The sequence below is a fragment of the Oreochromis aureus genome, linkage group 2, assembly GCF_013358895.1.
Source record: "Oreochromis aureus strain Israel breed Guangdong linkage group 2, ZZ_aureus, whole genome shotgun sequence".
NCBI classification, from domain to species: Eukaryota; Metazoa; Chordata; class Actinopteri; order Cichliformes; family Cichlidae; genus Oreochromis; species Oreochromis aureus.
The window spans coordinates 30,047,627-30,070,275 of NC_052943.1; the positions used below are offsets into that span (position 1 = coordinate 30,047,627).

General features: G+C 45.2%; 1 protein-coding gene across 1 annotated transcript in view; it reads left to right on the forward strand.

Moving 5' to 3' along the window:
- The window catches only part of fat2 (FAT atypical cadherin 2), a 97,729-nt gene that overhangs the window by 17,948 nt on the left and 57,132 nt on the right, over positions 1–22,649 (forward strand). Inside the window, exons 3-10 of the mRNA XM_031746293.2 lie at positions 2,522–2,833; positions 8,205–8,263; positions 11,609–11,920; positions 12,726–12,933; positions 19,324–19,463; positions 20,647–20,709; positions 21,359–21,571; positions 21,811–22,021. Coding sequence (XP_031602153.2) covers positions 2,522–2,833; positions 8,205–8,263; positions 11,609–11,920; positions 12,726–12,933; positions 19,324–19,463; positions 20,647–20,709; positions 21,359–21,571; positions 21,811–22,021 — 1,518 coding nt within the window. The remainder of the gene's footprint in view (positions 1–2,521; positions 2,834–8,204; positions 8,264–11,608; positions 11,921–12,725; positions 12,934–19,323; positions 19,464–20,646; positions 20,710–21,358; positions 21,572–21,810; positions 22,022–22,649) is intronic.

Below are 22,649 nucleotides of genomic sequence, written 5' to 3' on the forward strand. Positions count from 1 at the left end.
GGTCAAAGGTTGTTGTGCTCTGTAAACAGTAATTAGCACTGTAGCATAAATTAAACGGTACAAGTGTTGCATGGTAACATTTGTCTTTTCCACCTCTCTGACACGCCTCGTGCTGCATTGAACTTTACAGCTGTATGCTCATGTGCTCACTCTGATAGAACGGGACGTGTACCTGCTTGTAGAAGCAGTTCTTCGTCTGGGGTGGTTAAAGTAGTTTGTATATTTTTCCATCAGCGTATCTTTTGCAGAGGATACCCTGCGACCTTGCAGCGTATCGCAATGTATTCCATTAGCCTGCTGCTGCACTTAAGACTCAGATATATTCAATTTCAATTCAATTCAATTTTATTTATATAGCGCCAAATCACAACAAAAGTCGCCTCAAGGCGTTTCATAGGTACAGAGAAAAACCCAACAATCATATGACCCCCTATGAGCAAGCACTTTGGCGACAGGGGGAAGGAAAAACTCCCTTTTAACAGGAAGAAACCTCCGGCAGAACCAGGCTCAGGGAGGGGAAGGCCATCTGCTGCGACCGGTTGGGGTGAGAGAAGGAAAACAGGATGAAAGACATGCTGTGGAAGAGAGACAGAGGCTAATAACAGATATGATTCGATGCAGAGAGGTCTATTAACACATAGTGAGTGAGAAAGGTGACTGGAAAGGAAAAACTCAATGCATCATGGGAATCCCCGGCAGCCTACGTCTATTGCAGCATAACTAAGGGAGGATTCAGGGTCACCTGGTCCAGCCCTAACTATATGCTTTAGCAAAAAGTAAAGTTTGAAGCCTAATCTTGAAAGTAGACATAATGTCTGTCTCCCGAATCCAAACTGGAAGCTGGTTCCACAGAAGAGGGGCCTGAAAACTGAAGGCTCTCCCTCCCATTCTACTTTTAAATACTCTAGGAACAGCAAGTAGGCCTGCAGTGTGAGAGCGAAGTGCTCTAATAGGGTGATATGGTACTACAAGGTCATTAAGACAAGATGGGGCCTGATTATTTAAGACCTTGTATGTGAGGAGCAGGATTTTGAATTCAATTCTGGATTTAACAGGAAGCCAATGAAGGGAAGCCAAAACAGGAGATATATGCTCTCTCTTTCTAGTCCCTGTCAGTACTCTTGTTGCAGCATTTTGGATCAGCTGAAGGCTTTTCATTTAGGACATCCTGATAATAAAGAATTACAGTAGTCCAGCCTGGAAGTAATAAATGCATGAACTAGTTTTTCAGCGTCACTCTGAGACAGGATATTTCTAACTTTAGAGATGTTGCGCAAATGGAAGAAAGCAGTCTTACATATTTGTTTAATATGTGCGTTGAAGGACATGTCCTGGTCAAAAATGACTCCAAGGTTCCTCACAGCATTACTGGAGGCCAAGGTAATGCCATCCAGAGTAAGAATCTGGTTAGATACCATATTTCTAAGATTTTCAGGGCCGAGTACAATAACCTCAGTTTTATCTGAATTAAGAAGCAGAAAGTTAGCGGCCATCCAGCTCTTTATGTCTTTAAGACATTCCTGCAGTTTAACTAATTGGTGTGTGTTACCTGGCTTCATGGATAGATAGAGCTGCGTGTCATCAGCATAGCAGTGAAAATTTATGCTATGTCTTCTAATGATGCTGCCTAAGGGAAGCATGTATAATGTAAACAGAATTGGTCCTAGCACTGAACCCTGTGGAACCCCAATAATTGACCTTAGTGTGTGAAGAGGACTCTCCATTTACATGTACAAATTGGAGTCTATTAGATAGATATGATACAAACCACTGCAGTGCAGTACCTGTAATACCTACAGCATGTTCTAATTGCTCTAATAGGATATTATGGTCAACAGTATCGAACGCTGCACTAAGGTCTAGCAGGACAAGCACAGAGATGAGTCCACTGTCAGAGGCCATAAGAAGATCATTTGTAACCTTCACTAAAGCTGTTTCTGTGCTGTGATGAGCTCTGAAACCTGACTGAAACTCTTCAAATAAGCCATTCCTCTGCAGATGATCTGTTAGCTGTTTGACAACTACTCTTTCAAGGATGTTTGATATGAAAGGAAGGTTGGAGATTGGCCTATAATTAGCTAAGACAGCTGGGTCTAGAGATGGCTTTTTGAGTAAAGGTAAAGGTTTTATCTCTTCCTTTCGGGCATCCAAATTTAAACAGCTTCTTCAGGCCACTGTGCAGAGAAGTACATTTCCATTGTGTTCAGGCCCTGCAGCGTCTCTGTGCGGGCCTCTTTTTTTTAGCGTATTAAGCTAACACAAATATGTCACACATTTTGCTGAGCAGGGAATTACTTAAAATTTCACAAAATTTCCACATCTGGGCTCCTTTCCAGCAAAGAGACACCTTAAGCTCAGTGACGGCCCCAGTGGCTGCTAGTTCCTCCCGGGCTGTACAGTTATTCAGCATGAACAGATTAGATGGATAAGTGATTCATTCCTGAGGCAGGGCAGCGTGTTTGAAACATGTAAATACCAGTGTAGACAACAATGATTTGCCTGTACCGTTGGTGTGTTTTAGGTGTGATTCGTATGACAGAGATGCTGGACAGGGAGACGGCGCCTCATTACTGGCTCTCCGTCTACGCCACCGATCTGGGGACTGAGCCTCTGATCACCTGGACTCACGTCTTCATCGAGGTCCTGGACGTTAATGACAATGCTCCCGAACTTTCCCAGCCGATGTATTTTGCATCTGTCCCGGAGAACGTGGACACGGTTGAATCCGTCATCCAGGTGTCGGCCACAGATGTGGACACGTCCTCTGATGGGAAGCTTTCCTTCCAGATGCTGGAATCTCACCGATTGCACTTTGACATCGATCCTAAGACAGGTAAATACTCTTCAAAGAAAAATATAATCAAAGGAGACCTTGATGAATTTCAACACATCACAGAAAGTTTTCCTGGCTCAGAAAGGTGAAACGCAGTGATATCATGTGAGTTATCTCAGTCGTAAACTGAGGCACAACATTTTAACACTAAGTTTTAAATGGCAAGCTAACCTGGAGAATTTCTTATCCATCCAGCCTTTTTCTTCCACTTGTCCGATTTAAGGTTGCAGCTGTCACAGGGCGAGTGGCAGAATACACTCTGGACACTTTGCTAATCTGTCCCACAGAGAGACACACACCCTCTCACAGTTACATTCACACCTACAGTCAATTTAACCTCAACAGTTTACTTAATGTGCATGTCAGGGGTGTCCAACTCGAGAGCTACTGTCCTGCAGCTTTTAGATGGTTGGATTACCTCTTCAGCATGCCATCAATTTTGGCAAAGGCCTGATAGCAAGCCATTCATTTGATTCAGGTGTGTCAGAACAAGGATGCATCTAAAAGCTGCAGGACAGTAGCTCTCGAAGACTGGAGTTGGACACCCCTGGTGTATGTCTTTGGACTGTGAGAGGAAGTGTGAGTACACAGAGAAAGGCCTAACTGCCCCCAGCTGTACAAAGAGTGTTTAACCTTAATTATGATTATTCACCAATCAAAACATGCTCAGTACTCTGAACTCCGCCCTTAAAGTTCCTAAACCTTCAGAAGATTGAAAAATAATTTCCAGACCTACCACTTATTCCATCCAACAGGTAGACATTGTGTTTTTAATTGCAGCTATAATTATTTTGTTACTGAATTTATTATTAGAATATAGTACAAAGGAGCTTGCAATTTTCCAGTTTTCCAGCTTTGGCTCACGTCTCTTCCCTGCCACTTAAACATTTCTCACCCCTGAATCATGGTATTGAAGCTTTTAGTGAGCAGCATATGTGCATGCAAAAATACAGGAACTCTGGGATGTAACTGGATCAAGTTGCTCAGTGTCATTCTGGCATTTCACGAGCAGCTCGAGCAGAAAAAGAGACTTCATTCTCTCATTGCGATTGATTTACATCTTGATTCAAACTCCCTTTGTGTGTGCAGGACATCTGGCAGTCCTCTGTTGCAGAGTATTTTGGTATATCTATACATGTTGCCATGTTACATTTTGATTAATGGGTGAAAAGCTAACATGTTCATGTTGCCATGTTACATTTTGATTCATGGATGAAAAGCTAACAAGCATATGCATGCTTGCAAATGCAGTGTTGCAAGCATGAGTGCAGCATGTGCTGCAGAAGCTAGGTCTGCCTATAACTACACAACAGCGAGCTCCCTGAGAGTCACTCACAGAGTCAGTCATGTGTGACCTGAAACAAAAACAGAGTTAGCATGACGGGAACAATGAGGAAGCCTAAAAATCTCTGCCTTCTTCGCTGACAGTTGAAGCTGAATCACCTGGTGAGGGCTTTGAAGTTGAAGCTAATGAGCGCAGCATTAGCTGTGATGCTACCAGCCGCTACAAACCCTGTCCTTGTCCTCTAATGTGCTGTTTGTCCACACCCCGAGACCAGTGTACCAAGGGATTACAGAGACAGAGACAGGCCGAAGGTGCGCTGCCAGCTGGAGTGTGTCACATTCAAACAAGCATTTTTCTATAAATGCAGGTGTATTTGGTATCCATTTACTCATGCATAGAAGCAAAGGATGAATAGTGTTTTGCTGGAAAAGGGGTTATTAAATCTCTGTGAACCTTTTAGTATTCTGAGACCGCAGGCTGAGGACAGCTGACTGACGCTGACCCAAATTCTTGCAGAACTGACCGAAGTTTTATTTTTTTATCCCTGTGCTGCAAACTAAAAAAAAAATTAAAGTGAAAAAAACTCCTAAAACCTGAAGTTCCTCTAACATCCAGCAGAGGCTCCAGCAGTGATAATAAACATGCAAAAATAATTTGCATTATTAGGGCTGTGGTCTCTTTGACTGACGGGTGGCTGGTGACAAAAGTGGCTGTAGCTGCTAGCTGCCTGCTAGGCTTCACCTCAGCTAGCTGGAGTCCTTGAACTGGACCTGTGGATCGCATTTGTGCTGTTGGAGCTCTTGCTCTTGCTAATAGCTTACATTAAATCACAGCCTCCACAGGTCCAGTAAACATCAGAACAAAAGCTAAGCAGGCTTTATGCTTTTTGGCTTCGAGGACTGCAGCTGGTTTTTGTGGTTCACCGAAGTCCAAATCAACAGGAAACCTAGTTGCCAGTTTGTGGCATCCAGAGCTCTGACCTCAGCTTCTTCCAGATCATACGGGATGAACTGGATTCAAACTGGGACCTCGTCTTCCGCTGCCAGTGCTCACTAACACTCGTGGAGCTGTGTCGGAGCGCAGGCTGTCATAGCTTAAATCAAACAGACTTTTAGGATGTATCCTGACATCCTCTCTGACTTTTACTTGGAGACAGCAAACAGAGCTGTTCTTAAAATCCTTTGACAACAAAGAATCAGAAATATCGTGTACTAGCTTATGTAGATTAGAAAAACGGCGTAAGGGGAGGAAGATCATGTTACCTGGAACCTGTTCCTCTTTGGAACATGACCCACCTTGTTTTACTGTTAACAAATGAACCTCCTATTAGTAATATGAGGGTGAAACCACTCATGCCTTGACAGGATGAAAGTGACTCATGACCGTTCTCGCTTATATTCTCCAACATGGATGTTTTAGACCGCAGCACTGTGTCCGCTTCAGTCGAGAAGAATCGAGGAGGCTTCGTCCTTTAATGCAGAAATACAAATGAAACATTGTCGTGCGTGTTTTAAGAAAAAGCATCTCGTTGTGGAACACTTCATTACGTGTTTGTTTGTTGACAAGGCCGGGCAAGTCAGGAATGTGCCCACTTCATTAGCATTTTGCAACAGCAAATTCCTCAAACGGCTGCAGGCTGTTGATGATTCTGAAAGTGATATGATGGGATTGTGTCTTTTATATACTTGAGATACACAAAGCACTCACCAAGATGTATGATATTTTTCCTACTCTTAACAAATTTAAATGACAGAGTCCAAAACCTGAGACCAACTTTTACATGAAATCTGACTCGGGTAGCACGTTCTTAGCCAGGAGTGACTGTATGTGGATGACAGGGTGGAGTGCCAAGGCTCCACCGACCTTGTTATCAAGCTGAATCCACAGACTCAGTGGGAACATCACACAGACAAAGATACCTGCTAATTACCGCTCAGTAACATACAAACAAAAATCCTCAAACTTTTTTCTCATTGGCGTTTCTGAAATAGTTCTCAGAAATCTGCGATGTCTGCCTTGAAAAGCAAGTGAAACTAGGCCACGTTCAGAAAAGCAGAGACGTAAAAATGTGATGTGAATCCTGTGAAAAAGGAACGAGGGGCCTCTGACATGGCAAACAGCTCTGTTTGTCCTCGTGTGGTTTTGACAGGCGTCCTGGATGGCTGAGTGAAAACAGGCGGCGGGGAGGGACGAGGCTTTAGCCGTGATTCCCACGTCTGCACTAATGACAGGAACACACTTTCTAACGTTCCCGCCTGTCCCTCCCAGCAGGGCTTGTTTGCTCTGTCGTAAAAGGACTCGATGACGCTTGGTTGGGCCTCTTTTGCTGCACTTACGACCCCCTCCTCTGTCTGCAGCTCCCACACCTCCTCATTTGTGCCTCCTGGCCTCAGTCCTAACTAACAAACTCAGCTCTTTGTCTGAAAAGCTTTCCTTCACAGAAATATTCAGTACTGATGATCAGGCTGGTCGGGATGGGACATTTGAGAGAAATGCCCGTTTCCTGGTTTATTGCTCGTGCTTTTGTAAGTGTGCACTGACACGTGTGCTTACATGATGTTAAAGCTCTGCAGTTTGATCCATTAACCATGTGTGCAACGGAGACTGAACTAGCTGGAAACGGGCTGTTTGCCTTCAGTGTAAAAGCTTTTGAAAACTTTGATGTCGCTAAGAAGAAAACTATTGAAAAATTTCTTCTTCTGGATTTAGGATTGCTGTGATTTAAAACAACTACAACTATGAGCAAGTGCTTTGGCGACTGTGGAGAGGAAAACCTCTCTTTTAACAGGAAGAAACTTCTGGCATAACCAGGCACGGGGGCGGAGGGCATCTGCTTTTGGTTGGGGTGAGGGGAGGGAGACAGAGACTTGTATTTTCCCGGCCTGTTGCTGTGTGTCTGGGAAGCCTCTCCTAGCAGCTGCAGACACTCAAACGTGCTGATTCAGCAAACCGTCAGCTGCGGTTTCCCTCGCAGTGTCTGATAATCACCTGTCACACAGTTCAGAGGCCGACTGAGCTCAGGCGGATGCGGCAGAAGCATCTGATTGGCTGTGAGTGACCCCTCCTCCCACTGATGAGTCAGTGTTGTGCTCTGAGTGTAAGGTGACCCAAAGTGCTCATTTCCAACTGTAGAGCAGCTTTGGATGACAAAATAGTGGTTTTGTCTTTCAACAGTATATTCCACTGATGTCATTCTGATGTGTAATGTGACACAGGTGCTTCCCGTGTCTCCCAGCCATGCTGAAGGTGATGCCCTGCCCTTATGAGCGGCCCTTTTATGCTTCTGTCTCCTGTTGGTTAAGTTTATGGGCCTCCAGTTTTTTGCATTTAGGCTTCTAGTGTCCATTTTTTCCTGTTTTGGCAGCATCAGTACAGACAGCTCCAGTTTCTGTGAGAAAAACGATTGGGTCCGGACGCCCCAGCCTTCGCCTGGTGGCAGCGGGGATGGGCTCCAGCCCCCACCCCCATGACCTTGAAGTGGATGAGCGGAAGGAAATGGAGGTTCTTTAATGTCTTCTGAAAGTTCATTCTTGATGTTAAACAGTGCAACAAAAGTGGATGCCGGTTTTTATTTAGACAAACAGAAGAAAGTCCTGACCTCCACGTAGGAGGCGACCTTTGCAAAGCTCCTCAGTGTGATCTTTGTCGTTTCGTAGACGGCTCCTCTGCAGCTCGTTCTCTGCTTCAGACACTTATCACGTGATTCATCGCTCGCTCTGTCCCTGATTGATGTCTGTATCAGTCTTTTTTCAAGTCAGCTTCACCTCAGCACTGCATCACACCGCCATCATCATCATCATCTTTTTTTTAGATGTTTGTTGTAATTTTTTATAGCGACATAAATAAACATTGAGTGACCCTCAAAAACAAAAGCAGCAGAAACAACATCAAGAGCTGTAAAATACAATGTGTTTTCTTAGGTGTGATCAGCTCTGTTACTACTCAGGGACACCCGCCCCCATCCCCAACCGCCACAACACACACAAAAACTCCCGACTCTGTTTGTTTATGTGTAACCTGCACTCTCACTTCCTGCTAACAGCACCTGTGTTTGGTGTGTGTGTATGTGTGTGTTTGTATTTGCAGGTGTTATCAGCACTGTCTCAGCTTTGGATCGAGAGGATAAACCGGAGCACAGTATTGAGGTGAGACTCTGATAAACAACATTTTCTCTTCCCGTTAGATCGATGCAGAAACAGGAAAACAAATCCAGCTCTGCTGTGAATCGCTGGCGTTCCCATAAATCCAGAATACACAGCAGTGCTCGCTGCTTTACTGACGCGGGTAACGTGCACCAAACATGACGTCAATGTGGAAGCTGCTCGTTTTTTATTTCTATAATTTTAGTGATCATTCGGTCAATCGCTGACCTGTGAGTCAGGAAATAGCACAACCTCCCACACATAACGATTTTTTGAGGAACTTTTCAGATGAACAAACAAAAGTGAAAAAGTTTTTTTTGCCCCATCCAAATGTGTTGTGATCATCATTATTTATTTATTTCCAATATTTTTTTTAACAAAGGCCAATAGTTCATCTTTTAGTGTGTCTCTGTTGGTTTGTGTTGTTGGCTCATGTTAAACATTTAAGAAATATATGGCTAAAAAAAAATAAGGCATGGCATAAATGAACCATGTAATTAAGAGTGCACGAGGCTGAGAGCATAAAAACTGGAAACAAACTTTACTTCAGTTGGAAGCTCCACTTTAAAACTTCCAGAGAAATGTGAATGAGTGCAATTCAATTCAATTCAATTCAATTTTATTTATATAGCGCCAAATCACAACAAAAGTCGCCTCAAGGCGCTTTATATTATACAGTAGGTTGCACAGTAATAGATACAGAGAAAAACCCAACAATCATATGACCCCCTATGAGCAAGCAGTTTGGCGACAGTGGGAAGGAAAAACTCCCTTTTAACAGGAAGAAACCTCCGGCAGAACCAGGCTCAGGGAGGGGCGGGGCCATCTGCTGCGACCGGTTGGGGTGAGAGAAGGAAAACAGGATGAAAGACATGCTGTGGAAGAGAGACAGAGATTAATAACAGGTATGATTCGATGCAGAGAGGTCTATTAGCACATAGTGAGTGAGAAAGGTGACTGGAAGGGAAAACTCAATGCATCATGGGAATCCCCGGCAGCCTACGTCTATTGCAGCATAACTAACGGAGGATTCAGGGTCACCTGGTCCAGCCCTAACTATATGCTTTAGCAAAAAGCAAAGTTTGAAGCCTAATCTTGAAAGTAGAGATAGTGTCTGTCTCCCGAATCCAAACTGGAAGCTGGTTCCACAGAAGAGGGGCCTGAAAACTGAAGGCTCTCCCTCCCATTCTACTTTTAAATACTCTAGGAACAGCAAGTAGGCCTGCAGAGCGAGAGCGAAGTGCTCTAATGGGGTGATATGGTACTACAAGGTCATTAAGATAAGATGGGGCCTGATTATTTAAGACCTTGTATGTGAGGAGCAGGATTTTGAATTCAGTTCTGGATTTAACAGGAAGCCAATGAAGGGAAGCCAAAACAGGAGAAATCTGCTCTCTCTTTCTAGTCCCTGTCAGGACTCTTGCTGCAGCATTTTGGATTAGCTGAAGACTTTTCACCGAGTTTTTAGGACATCCTGATAATAATGAATTACAGTAGTCCAGCCTGGAAGTGATGAATGCATGAACTAGTTTTTCAGCGTCACTCTGAGACATGATATTTCTAACTTTGGAGATGTTGCGCAAATGGAAGAAAGCAGTCTTACATATTTGTTTAATATGTGCGTTGAAGGACATGTCCTGGTCAAAAATGACTCCAAGGTTCCTCACAGCATTACTGGAGGCCAAGGTAATGCCATCCAGAGTAAGAATCTGGTTAGATACCATATTTCTAAGATTTTCAGGGCCGAGTACAATAACCTCAGTTTTATCTGAATTAAGAAGCAGAAAGTTAGCGGCCATCCAGGTCTTTATGTCTTTAAGACATTCCTGCAGTTTAACTAATTGGTGTGTGTTACCTGGCTTCATGGATAGATAGAGCTGCGTGTCATCTGCATAGCAGTGAAAATTTATGCTATGTCTTCTAATGATGCTGCCTAAGGGAAGCATGTACAATGTAAACAAAATTGGTCCTAGCACTGAACCCTGTGGAACTCCATAATTGACCTTAGTGTGTGAAGAGGACTCTCCATTTACATGTACAAATTGGAGTCTATTAGATAGATATGATACAAACCACTGCAGTGCAGTACCTGTAATACCTACAGCATGTTCTAGTCGCGCTAATAGGATATTATGGTCGACAGTATCGAACGCAGCACTGAGGTCTAGCAGGACAAGCACAGAGATGAGTCCACTGTCAGAGGCCATAAGAAGATCATTTGTAACCTTCACTAAAGCTGTTTCTGTGCTGTGATGAGCTCTGAAACCTGACTGAAACTCTTCAAATAAGCCATTCCTCTGCAGATGATCTGTTAGCTGTTTGACAACTACTCTTTCAAGGATTTTTGATATGAAAGGAAGGATGGAGATTGGCCTATGATTAGCTCAGACTGCTCGGTCTAGAGATGGCTTTTTGAGTAAAGGTTTAACTACAGCCACCTTGAAGGCCTGTGGTACATAGCCGATTATTAGAGATAGGTTGACCATATTTAAGATCGAAGAATTCATTAATGGCAGGAGTGCACAGTCATTACATTTAATTATGTTGTTGTTATGTGGACAATCTGAGGTGTTTAACGAGATAAAAGCAGAAAGAAAAGGTATTGATTATTTTTAATTATCAGTTTCTCAATCAGTCATGTGACTTGTAACATTTAGCTGCTGGTTCGGATATTTCGACATCAGAAAATCAAACCACATTCCTGCGTACCGACTAACACAAATGTATCTTCCTAAAATGGTGTGACATTTCAGGACAGACCCAAAGTTTCAGAGATGTGAGCCGTCCATCTGAGACCAGTTTTATTTTTTGTGATATTATTTCTTCGATTCAGTTTTTTTATAGAGCTCCAAATTAGAACAAGAGCCTTCTTTATTTTGTATGATATTACAGAGAAAACAACAACAGGCAGATGACCGCCCCCCGCCCCCCCTTCTCCCCCCTTGAGCAAGCGCTTTGGCAACAGCTGGAAGGAAAAACTCCCGTTTAACAGGAAGAAACCTCTGGCACAACCAGGCTCAGGGAGGGTCAGACTGGTTGGGTGTGAGGGGAGGAAGGTGGGACAAAGACAAGCTGAGGAAGAGAGCCAGAGATGAATAATAACTAATGATTAAATACAGACAGGTGTATGACCACGTGGAGAGCATCTCCACCCCCCAGCCTCCCACTCCAAATAAAGGAACACTCGTAGCAGCGACACAAAAATACCCCGCCTCCAGCACTCTTCACCGTAGCTTTAAAACCCGAAGAAATTCATTTAGTACTTTAAATCGAAGTCAAAGTAAATATAAAGATCAATTGTGCTTTTATTATTCTGATGTTGACCCTCCAACTCTTCTTCACCTTCAGGTTATCGTGTCAGATAACGGATCTCCGGCTCTGAGCTCCACCGCCACCGTTGTGATCCAGGTTCTAGATGCCAACGACAACCCTCCCAAGTTCATGGAAAAACGTTTCGACGTCAAGCTGCCTGAACAGCGTCACGACGGTGGCAAACAGGAAGTCTGCAGGATACTCGCTCAGGATAACGATGAGGGCCTGAACGCGGCAGTAACCTACAGTCTGCAGGAAAACGTGGACGAGCAGTTTGAGATCGACCCAGTGACGGGCGTGGTCACATCGCACGGCGACTTCTTGCCTGGAAGCTACAATATTCTCACGGTAGGTGCTGCAGAAATTTTCACGACAGCAAGTTTACCTGTCCCACCGTCAACGTTTCATACGGCTGATGAGTCTGAAGGCGTTAGACACCTGTTCTTAACTCAGCACACCGACCGCATGATCTCATTGGACGAATTTACTACGTTTACGTTTTTGGATCAAGCTCAATTTTTCAGATGTTTTGTAATGCAAACAGATCTGACCAATCAGACCACTGCATTTGGCAACAAGTGCACTCACAATATGGAAATAGTAAAATAATCGTAGGTTACCTCTGCTCTGGCTCAGTCGGCTCTATGAACGGATTCTTCTTTCCTCAGATGTGCTTCCACCTCGGAAATCCTGAAATCAGGACGTCAGGATCTCATCATTGCTTATGTTCACCGTGGTTTTTTGAGGATTTTTTTTAAACACACTTGCGACTTGTGTTCAAAAAATTGGGAATTTCGTGTCATTTTTATTTTTCAGGATACGCTCAGTGTGCAACACCTTCAGTCTGTCAGCATCTACGTTTTGATCCTGACTCAGTCAGAGCGCCCCCTAGAGGCAAGATGACATAAGCAGTATGTGATTGTTATTGTGGCACGACTGTTACCATAGTTACTGTAGGTAACCAGTGAGTCCAGGCCTTCAGCTGTTAGTTCGTCTGACGGCGACATGAGGGACGGTGTAATCATCATTTTTGGTGAATCTGAAGAAAACATCTAGACGTGAGCTGGAAGTGTTTGCAGTTACCTGCCTGACTGGACGTGTGGGTGTAGGCGCCGTGTCACCGCTTCCTGTTTCATTTCTCTGTTTATTCCAGATTAGAGCTACAGACCAGGGCAGCCCGTCCTATTCATCCACCGCTCGACTCAACATCGATTGGATCGCCCTCCCGCCTGCCTCTGCAGAACCAATTGTGTTCGTCGAGCCACACATCAACTTCGCTGTCATAGAAACGGACCGCGTCGCTCAGATGGTGGGCGTCATCTTGACGGAGCCGCATCGGGAGAAGTGGTTTGATATCGTGGGTGAGTGGAACCGCACACACACGCACACACAAACACACACTCTGAGGTTTGAGCTCTGATGGAAGCCGAGCGTCACACAAATGGGTGTAACGACCTTGAAAGGAAGACAAACGATGGGGAGAAGCGCTGCTTGCATTCACGCCTGCAGAGCGCCCACTTCCACAAAGAAAACAAATCAGAGGAATTACCTGAATCAGAGCTGGCTGAGCTCACAGTAATGACTCAGAGTTTCTCCGTCTCCGCTCCTCCCGCTAAACTCTGCGGCCGAGGAAATGATATTTGACGTTCGCCATATTTCCACTTAGCCTAGAGTGCTGACTTGCAGAGGGCGGCTCACAGCTAACAGGGTCTCATCATCACCATCAATCCTCATAAGTCTCCAGATGAGCTGAAGAAGTGTGAAAGGTCAGCCAATGTAGCCCGAGCAGGACAAGAGAACCGGAGGAAGGAAATGTTTAGATGTTGGTGATTTATGTAATTTTCCTAAATGTGCCTGCTCTTCTTCAGCCAGACGTGCCCCAGGAGTGTGTTGGCTTCACCGAAAGGCCAGGATTCCCGCGCCACATAACTCGACTGGCGTGAGCAGAAAAGTGAATGAACGGGCTCATCGCTTGAAACATTCAGAGTACGAACTACACCTGACTCAGGAGATCCAGTCACAACGTTTATTACTACAGTCACGTTATCGCAATAAAGAAAATTGATGCAGGCGTTTTTTTACGTGACAACATTTGATTGATAACTCTGACTGAGGCATGATGAACTGGTCCCAGAGCAGTGACCTGTGTTCGCACAGTGAGATGAGAGACCCCGGAGCGAGGCGTCTGTGGGATATATGTTTCTCCCTCTTCTCTTGATCGCCGATGTTTATTTTACCAATCAATACAAAGATCGCATAAATGATTCCAGCAGGTGGCGAGGTGTCAGCTCCAGTGTTGGCATGACTTTTATCTCATGCGTGTCTTTGTCAGATGTTTGTGACGATGCTGCAGCTGGACGTCATCACCAGGGGGCAGTTTAGAGATGGCGTGGGGTCAGGTTTACGTCGTCGGTCCTTCAGCTGAGCTGCTGCAGTGAAGACAGAAGTCAGAATGTAGAAAGATGTTCCTGGTGATTAAATCAAACAAAGTCTGTGCTTCTCTGTTTTCCCCCTCCTTTTGTGCTGGACTTCCACCAATCAGCAGCTTACTTTCAATTCAACCTGTGTGTTTTCTGTTTAAAAAATCCCAGAAGTTAGATGTGACTCAGTGGGACAGATGTATCCTCCCTTTCCTGATTCGTCAGTCATGTAATCAGTGAATAAACATGTGAAATTATGCTGTTACGTACTGACATTTGCCTGGCGGCAGCTCAGGCTTCTGTGCACAAGTGAAAAATCTTCAGTGTTTTCAGAAAACAGGTAGAAAAACTAGCAGCGGATAAATAATGCAAAAGGCCAGCGCTGCCTGAATAGGGGGAAAGAATGGAGGGGAGGAAAAAAAGGTCTTGGTGTCAGCGGTATCAGCAGGACGTTTCTCTCTGTGAGGAGGACACAGCAGAGCTCCTCTCATCACCTGCCAGATCCCCACTGCAGGGACAACTGGCCTTCTCTCCTCTGCCTCCTCCCTCCTCTCAGGAGGCCGCCACGGACAGTTTTACAGAAATACATGAGAGGCATGACATCACATCCAAGTGGAAGTCATCGCTGTGCTGTTCCCTTTGAGGCTCGCAGGAAAACACATCAGGGCTTTGCCAAGTGTTTCGTGCCAGGCGGGGCGACGCGTGCAGAGAAAGACAGAGCTTCCTCCTGCTCGGTTGGCCGCATCGAGCTCGGTCCGAGCCAGAGCCCGGGCGTGATCCTGTGCATCCCAGAGGAGGCGCTCGGGTCTGCTTACTCTCATATTTATTGTTACAGAGGAGCTTGTACGCACAACTTAAAATTCTCAGAGTTATTTTGGCTGAAAAAAAACCTGATAATCTTTATAATCTTCACCCTGTGCCGCCTCCTCCTGTGTTTGCAGGGTTCCATCTTCTTCTCTTATTTTACTTTTTGGCACATGGGGGCTGTTATGTGATGGGACTCTCTCACACAGATATCATCAGGTATTTATTCCTTTGATTTGCCCCCCCCCCAGATGTCTATCGCCGCGCTGTGTTAAGAGCCAAGTGGAAACAGCACGGCAGTGGTGGGATGTTGGATAGCAGGCGAGGAATGCAGCCTGGCTGTTTGTGGATGGATGTGGGGCCCTGCAGCTTCACCAGGCGCTGATCTGAGATCTGGGTTCTGGATTGGGTCCCAGCCGGGTGCGGTTAGGATGAGGCTCGAGCTTCTGTTCAGACAGAGCAGTTTATAAAATGTTTGTCCTGAAAGGTGACATTTAACCCGCGACACGTTTCACTGATCAGGCTGAGGAGGAATAAAAAAAGGAGACCACATATGCAGTAAAAATCCAGTCATGTCGGGTTAGAGGTTAAAGGTGTGCTCACAAAGCTGTTAGCGGCTTATTGTCGATGCTTTTGCAGGATTTTCACTTTCCAAGCTCAAAGTCTAAAATATATCGTGCACATGTGATTTACTACTTTGCTCCTGATGTGGTTTTAAGCTTTAAGCTACGAGTGTTCATTTGCTTGGTGTGACAGACATCATCAGAACAAGCTCAGGCCTTGCTCCGTCCTGCAGATCTTCACCCTAAAACCCACGTGTTTCTGAGCATGGCTGATAATTTGGGCTGAAGTTGATGTGCGGCATGGGTGGGAGGACGCGTCTGCAGGAGGTTGTTTTACAGCAAGCAGAGCGCTGTGCGCAGAGATGAAGGAAACTGTAGAGCACAAACAGCTCAGCAGTTCTCTGCAGGATCACGTCAGGTGCACAAACTGAGAGGTTTGCAGCAGTGAGATTACGTTAGATTAAAGTCTGAATGTGAACGTTAATAAAGACGTGCAGCTGGCAGAGGGACAGCTTCATTTAGTGACAGTAACATTGGTAACATGCAGCTCATTCTGGTCTTAAAACACCTGATTTTAATACGTGTTGATGTTCATGAATGGAGGAACTCCTCACTGATGCCTTTGCTTCAGCAGCCTCATGCTCGCAGTCGCGTGTTGGTGAGCTGTCTAGCTGTAACTCTGCCGATAACGACGCTTCTCTCGCTGCGTGTTTGCGCGTATAGAAGTCATGAATCTGATTTGCTGTATTTCTGTGGCGCCGCAGGAGTGAAGACGGTCCATCTTCGTTTTCTGACCCTCAGCCAGTGACGCGAGGCGTGCAGCAGCATATTAGAGAAAATGAGCTTTTCCTCGTGGGGTAGCTGACCTGACCCCCTCTGCAGCGTCTCGGCCGGGTCAGGAGAACAAGGAAGCCGGCGGCCAAGTTGAGAAATGAAAACATCCAGGTTTGTGCCTGGGAGCAGTTCAACGGGGAAAGCGCAGCAGAACGTCTGTTGCTGGTCATTTTAACGCTTCTTCCTCGATTCGCCCTGAACAGGTGGAGGCTGCAGCTCTGCTGCAGTGCTCACAGGCAGGCTTTACTCAGACATTTATATGGTGATGTAGGGATGACACATCGACTACCACTGAGGCCCTGCAGGACGTTCAGGAGCAGGCTTACCTGTCCAACACTTCACACCTGAAACAAACGAAAGGAAGACATGCAGAGACATTCGCATGTCAGGTGTTAAATCTTTGCTTTCTGAACAGAGAGGCGGGGCTCATATGTAAGAAGCTCAGGTGTTACAGACACCTGTCTCACATGCTACACAGAATGCATTTGTGAAGTTTCAGCGCTGGTTTGTCTCCTCTACGTCACAGACATGAAACTGCGGCAGCTCGTTTAGACTGATGGATCCATCGTTCTGAACAAGAGCACATTTAGTCTTTAGTTTGGTCTTGGAGGGCGTGGGATGGGATTTGGGAGGTCTGCAATACTAATGAGATATGAGGGCTCAATATCCTAGAAAAAAAGCTTGGCCTTCTGGCCACTGGCACCTCGACCTGGTCGACATTCACAGGTTGTGTAGACGGAGATAAATTCCTGAGATGATGCTCTTTTTCTTCTGTGGGTCATTTTTTTCTTAAAGAAGCCTCCAGTGTCCGCGGGGATCATATCATTTTTTTCCCTGGAGACGATCAGTAAAGTGAATTGCTTTGGCAGCGCATCATGCTGAAAGGATGGCCGGCGCAGGCCTGCCTTTAAAGACTTTCTGTCAGTATGGCGGTGAGTCCGCCGCCATCATCAGTGACCCGATTATCTGTTGATCAGGAACAAACGCCAATGAGAGACCGTGTGTGTGCGATGAAGAAGTAATAAACAACAAGAGGACGAAAAATAAGAGACATCGAAGTGCAAAAGTAACACAGAGCACTGCCTCGGTCATCGTTTTACATGGTAATATCAGTGTGTGTGTGTGAGTGTGTGAGAAAGGAGGATATCTTAATAAACACCATCTGGCTGAGCAGGCATGAGGCTTACCTTTCTCACGTACATCCACAGAACCTGCTGAGAAAGAGAGACAGAGAAGGAAGGAAGGATAAAATGAAAAGAGCAATAAACAGATGGTGGGAGGGGCTCAGTAAGTGAATGCACAGTTACAGCACTGTACATGTCATAGTTCAGTGATTTGTGACAAAAAAGTCAAGAAAACTCATTGGATAACCGCGAAACACACTAAAGTGTCCACATGTCCTCTTCACCGCAGAGTAACCATCAACGCTACAGCTCACAAGGTTCATAAAGAGTTAAAACCATAAATATCTGGTCTGTGTTTCTCTGTGAAATCAAAAGATAAAGATGGGACTGAAGTGCAGTTTAGTAGCTTTTCACTCCAATTCACAGAATGAGGCCCAAAAAGACATTAATACCTGTGAAGAACGCTGTCGTTAGGCTGAAAAAGGGCAAAATAAAACTCCTGGAGACACTCGGATAACGGTGTCCAGTCTGAAAGGTGTTTTATTCCCTGCAGCCGATTGTCAATGGCTGCGTGTCTGTGACATCGAACACCAGGAGGAGGACAGATGAAGGCTAAAGGACAGACGCCCCCTTACTGTCCTCGTGGTGCATTAGAAGATGGAAAGCTGTGATTGGTCACAGCTGTAGTGTGCCATGTTCCAGTAATAATCAGCTGATTGTGTCCTTTTTACCCTGGGAGGGTGTTGCCATTGCCTGCTAGGTGGGTGGGTGGATGGGTGGAGGTGCACCTACTAAAAGTCTTTTTGAAGGGTTCGAAGTTTTCGGTCAAGTTTTCTAAAAGCCTTATGGACACGATATCTCAAGAAAGGGGTGACCTAGTGTTTTCAGATTTGGCTGTAGCTCATTAGGTGCAGCAAGTCATCAGTTCATTGGTGGTTCCATCCCTGGCTGCTTCAGTCTGCCTGCCAAAGTATCCTGGGGCGAGATTGTGAACCCTGAGTTGTGTGTGAGCGTTAGACAGAAAGAACAAAGTGCTTGTGTGAATGAGGCAAGCTTGGAGTGCTGCGGTGGAGTAGAGAAGCACATAAGAACCCTCCTTTTACTGTTTACCAAACCAGAGGTGATACTACAAAGTAATCAGCTGGGAATACTGGGAATGGTGTTATTTGAGCACCACATTATTCTTCTAGCTTTGTGATTATGATGAGGAAATGGTTTCACAATGCTATCTTTGTTATAAACAGACACACAGTGTTTCAGCCTCTAATCCTTTATCTGCAAGTGAGACTGAACTCTGTGGATCATATTTCATGGCTCAGACCATGAGCCACTGCAGCACATCCAGCTGTTTTCCTGAGTTTGTCTGCTCCGCGAGAGCAGACAAACCCGTTTCTGCTCTGTTTGAACATGAAACAAGCTTCAGTTTAAGCAAAGCAAAGGTCACCATCGGAGGGGAGCGATGCATCGGAGAGGTTCACATGAGCAATCGTTGCTTTAAAATCGAACTGCATGCTCCTCCACACAGCTAACATCCACCGCTGCTGTTGACAGGAAACAAACAGAGATCTCTGACAGGTGGTACAGACAGGTGAGTGGCTCAGTGGGCCAATAAGGAGCCGTCACAGAGTTGTGTGGTGGACTCGGGTACGAGTCTGTGTGTTCCGCCTTACCAGCACGAGAGTGTCTGACACACATTTGTTTCAAGTAGAAAGTCATGTGACCTGCTCTGCACCCTGCTTCAGTGTGGGTTACATGATGTTACCATAATGGTGACATCATGTGACCATCATGGTGACATCATGATGGTTCATAACTGGCTGTATGTGTAATTACATGTAAATGAAAAGCAGCACCACCGACCCTGAATGCCCCTCCCCCCCCTAGAAATGTTAATAAAGATTACAAAGTGAATCTCTGTTAACAATGCCAACCAGCATCACCGTGGCAACCTGTCACAATCAGCGTAACTGATAATAACTCAAACCTGTCCCCCACTCGTCTCTCAGGTGGGGATGAGGAAAAAGACTTTGACATCCAGAAGAACACGGGGAGGCTCTCCATCGCCCGCCAGCTCGATGCGGCCCGGCGCTCCATCTACAACCTGACGGTGCGGGTCACCGACGGGCACCACAGCGCCACCACACAGGTTAGGAACATGAGCGTCTTCTTCTTCACTAACAAACAGATGTTTCAGCGCGCAGATAACAGCAGCACTTAGTGTTGGTGTGTGGACACAGGAGATGAGACGGTGAATAAAATAAAGGTTGTTCCACTCATTACCAACGGCTGGAGGGCAGAATTCGATTGTTTTTGCCTGTCTGTGTTTGAAACAAGTGACGAACTTTGCCTTTTCTGTTTATTCCTCTTAATATTTATATATTTTGATGTTTAAGGTCAGGAAATCCTGAGACTATATCTGCCTCACTGCACTCACATCCCACATTTGGAAGCTGTTTGTGAGAAACAGATAATGAGGCCAGCTAATTATTAAGCTCAGTTAGGCCTACAAAGTTTTTAGTTTCATTGAAATGACAAAAGTATACTGTTTAAAAAGTTACACTTTGAAACACATCAGATCTCAATGAGAAACAACTCCTGCTGAATGTCTGCACTGAGGAACCAAAAGAGCCACATCGATCAGCTTACAGAATTCACCCCAAACATCATATGTGGGTGTTTTTGGGGGGTTGTCTCATTGTTGCCCCTGCTGTTAATTTCGTTAACACCCAATTTAACAGCCCCCTCTGATACCTGATGCTGTACTTTGTGAGGAACATGTCACTTTAGGCTGATACTGAATTAACAGTTTGGGTCTGCCGTTCATTTAAAGGGCCAGTTCGTCTAATTTAGTCTTCTAAAAATAATCCTTGTGTGTTAAGGAGGCACTTCACACACATGGAGTCAGGGCTTACTCACAGTGACAGTAACTCACAGCTGTTTTTCATTTAATGAGACAAATAAAAGACTGAGACAACGAGCTGCTTTTCATGTGAATTTATAGATTTCTGTGCTTGTGAGGCCACAGTTGGCTACCACTTGTCTAGTCGAACTTAAACAAATACATCAAAGCGTCCAAGCGTCATTTTCTCCCCATTTCTGACATCAGAGGAAACAAATGGCGTGTCTGATGGCAGCGCACTGTGGCAGCAACACATGCAAACATCCTACAACTCCGTGCCTTCATTTTCAAAGTCTCTGGGTTCCTGTGGAATCTAACTCGAGATCCCTCGAGCAGTCACAGATCAGCAGTTTTGAAGCTCGACCTTTCACATTTGATGTTGTTCATGCTGAGAATCCATTTTCTCAAACCCTGTGTGTCCCAACTGCAGGTCTACGTCCAGGTGCTGAACATCAATGAGCATCGACCCATCTTCCTGGAGCCGCTGTATGAGGTGAGAGAAAGAGCCGGTTGATTTTTGGTTAATAACAGAAGTGAGGAGACAGGAGCAGAAAGCAATATAAATTATCTGTAAAGATCATAAACACCGTGTCAGGAGTGCAGCGAGACGAAGGAAGCAGCTTTTGAACTTTTTGCTGCTGAGCTAAGCTAAGAGCTAACAGGTGTAGTCAAAGACTCGCTCGGACACAGAGGTGTCCTGAGCCCGCACTGAAGTAAACAGCAGTGCTGTGCTGGAAGACATGACGAGATGAGAATAGATTCAAACATACTGGAACCAGTTAGCGTTTGGAGTCCTGATGATGACGTCAGAAAGCGAGGTGAACATTTTGAAATGTGTTTAAAATATTTATTCTGCGAGTTTGGATAACTTTTCATCCAATCTGTGGAAACAGGATGTTACAGTGATGCCCAACTTGCATTTACTTTACATTTTATCTTAGTGTGTTTTTAAAAAAACCTCTCACTGCGCTGAATATTTGTTCCTACTGCCTTGTTACAGAAATAAAATGTCAGGCTTCTCTGGATTCACTCAATAATAGCTGGTTATGAAGTCCCACAGTAAAATGTTTTGGAAGTCCTCTTTCTCTCAGCTGTTTGTCGGTGACAGTAATCAGCCTCCAAATGTTCTCTGTGGGTTTAAGGTGAGGGTTCCTGAGGACACCTCCCCATGGAAGGACATCCTGCAGATCAGCGCTAAGGATCGCGACAACAACAGCAAGCTGGTTTACTCCATCCACAGCAGCCTCCACCCAGACAGCACAAAGCTCTTCCACCTGGACCCGAAGAGTGGCGTACTGGTGATGACGGAGGAGCTGGACTACGAGAAGATCGCCATTCATACGCTCACCGTCATGGTATTGAAAACTGCTGATTTATTACCACAAATGTGTTTATGGAAGAAGAAATGCAGATTGTGTTTTTCATTCATGTCCAACAGCGTGAACTTTGAATGCTGATGTTAATTAGAATAATAAGATGAAAAATAATCTCTTTGTCTGATCAGAACAGTAAAGTAAGACTTTTATTTGTCTTTATTCAGCTCTTCAGTTTCTTTGTTCCTCCAGCAATTCATTATCTCCTCGCTCATACTCAGGTGCGTGACCAGGGGATACCAGTGAAGAGGAACTTTGCAAAGGTGGTGGTTCACGTGGAGGACTGCAACGACCACTCGCCGGCTTTCCTCAGCCCCCGCTATGAGGTCGGTGTCTCTAACCTGGCCCCCGCGGGCACCGAGGTCCTCCGGGTCAAGGCCCTAGACAAGGACATGGGAAGCAACGCCCACATCAGCTACTCACTGCACTCTGGTGAGCAGGCCTCTCTTTTTATTCATGGTGCTCCCTTTTCTCATTTTGAAAGCTGGAAGCCTCTGAGTGTCAGACACTTGAAGCGAAAGGTTTAAGGGCACAGCGATGGTATCCGAGAGAGCGTCTCGGTGCTTTCACAGCTGTGATTCCTCCTCTTCGATCTTTTCTTACCTCACAGCTGAAACTGGCTCTCGGCCTGCTCTGTAGGTTTTTTCCTGATGCTTATCGTGTGTGTTCAGAGCGGTTATGAAAATGCGTGACAGAGCATGGCGCTCAACCCGAGTTGACGCAGTGGAATGCATTATGCCTGCTCGCTGTGTGTCAGACAACAGAGAACATCCATCTTTACAACTGTTCTGTCTCAGATTCAGCTTTCAACACTTCTTTTGTCTTTAAAAAAATGGGCAGTGGGCAAGATAAATGTCTCTCAGAGGAGCTTGTCCTGCTTAAATCACTGCAGCAGAACCAAGAAAATCCCACTTTAATTCAAATTCTTTGAAAATCTTCCTAAAAGTAGATCATGGAAGCAAACAAAAGTAATTTCACATTGAATACTTTAGCTGTTGTTCGCTCACCTGTTTTTGAAACAGAGGAGTTTATATGAGAGAAATGTGTTCAATATCTTGAT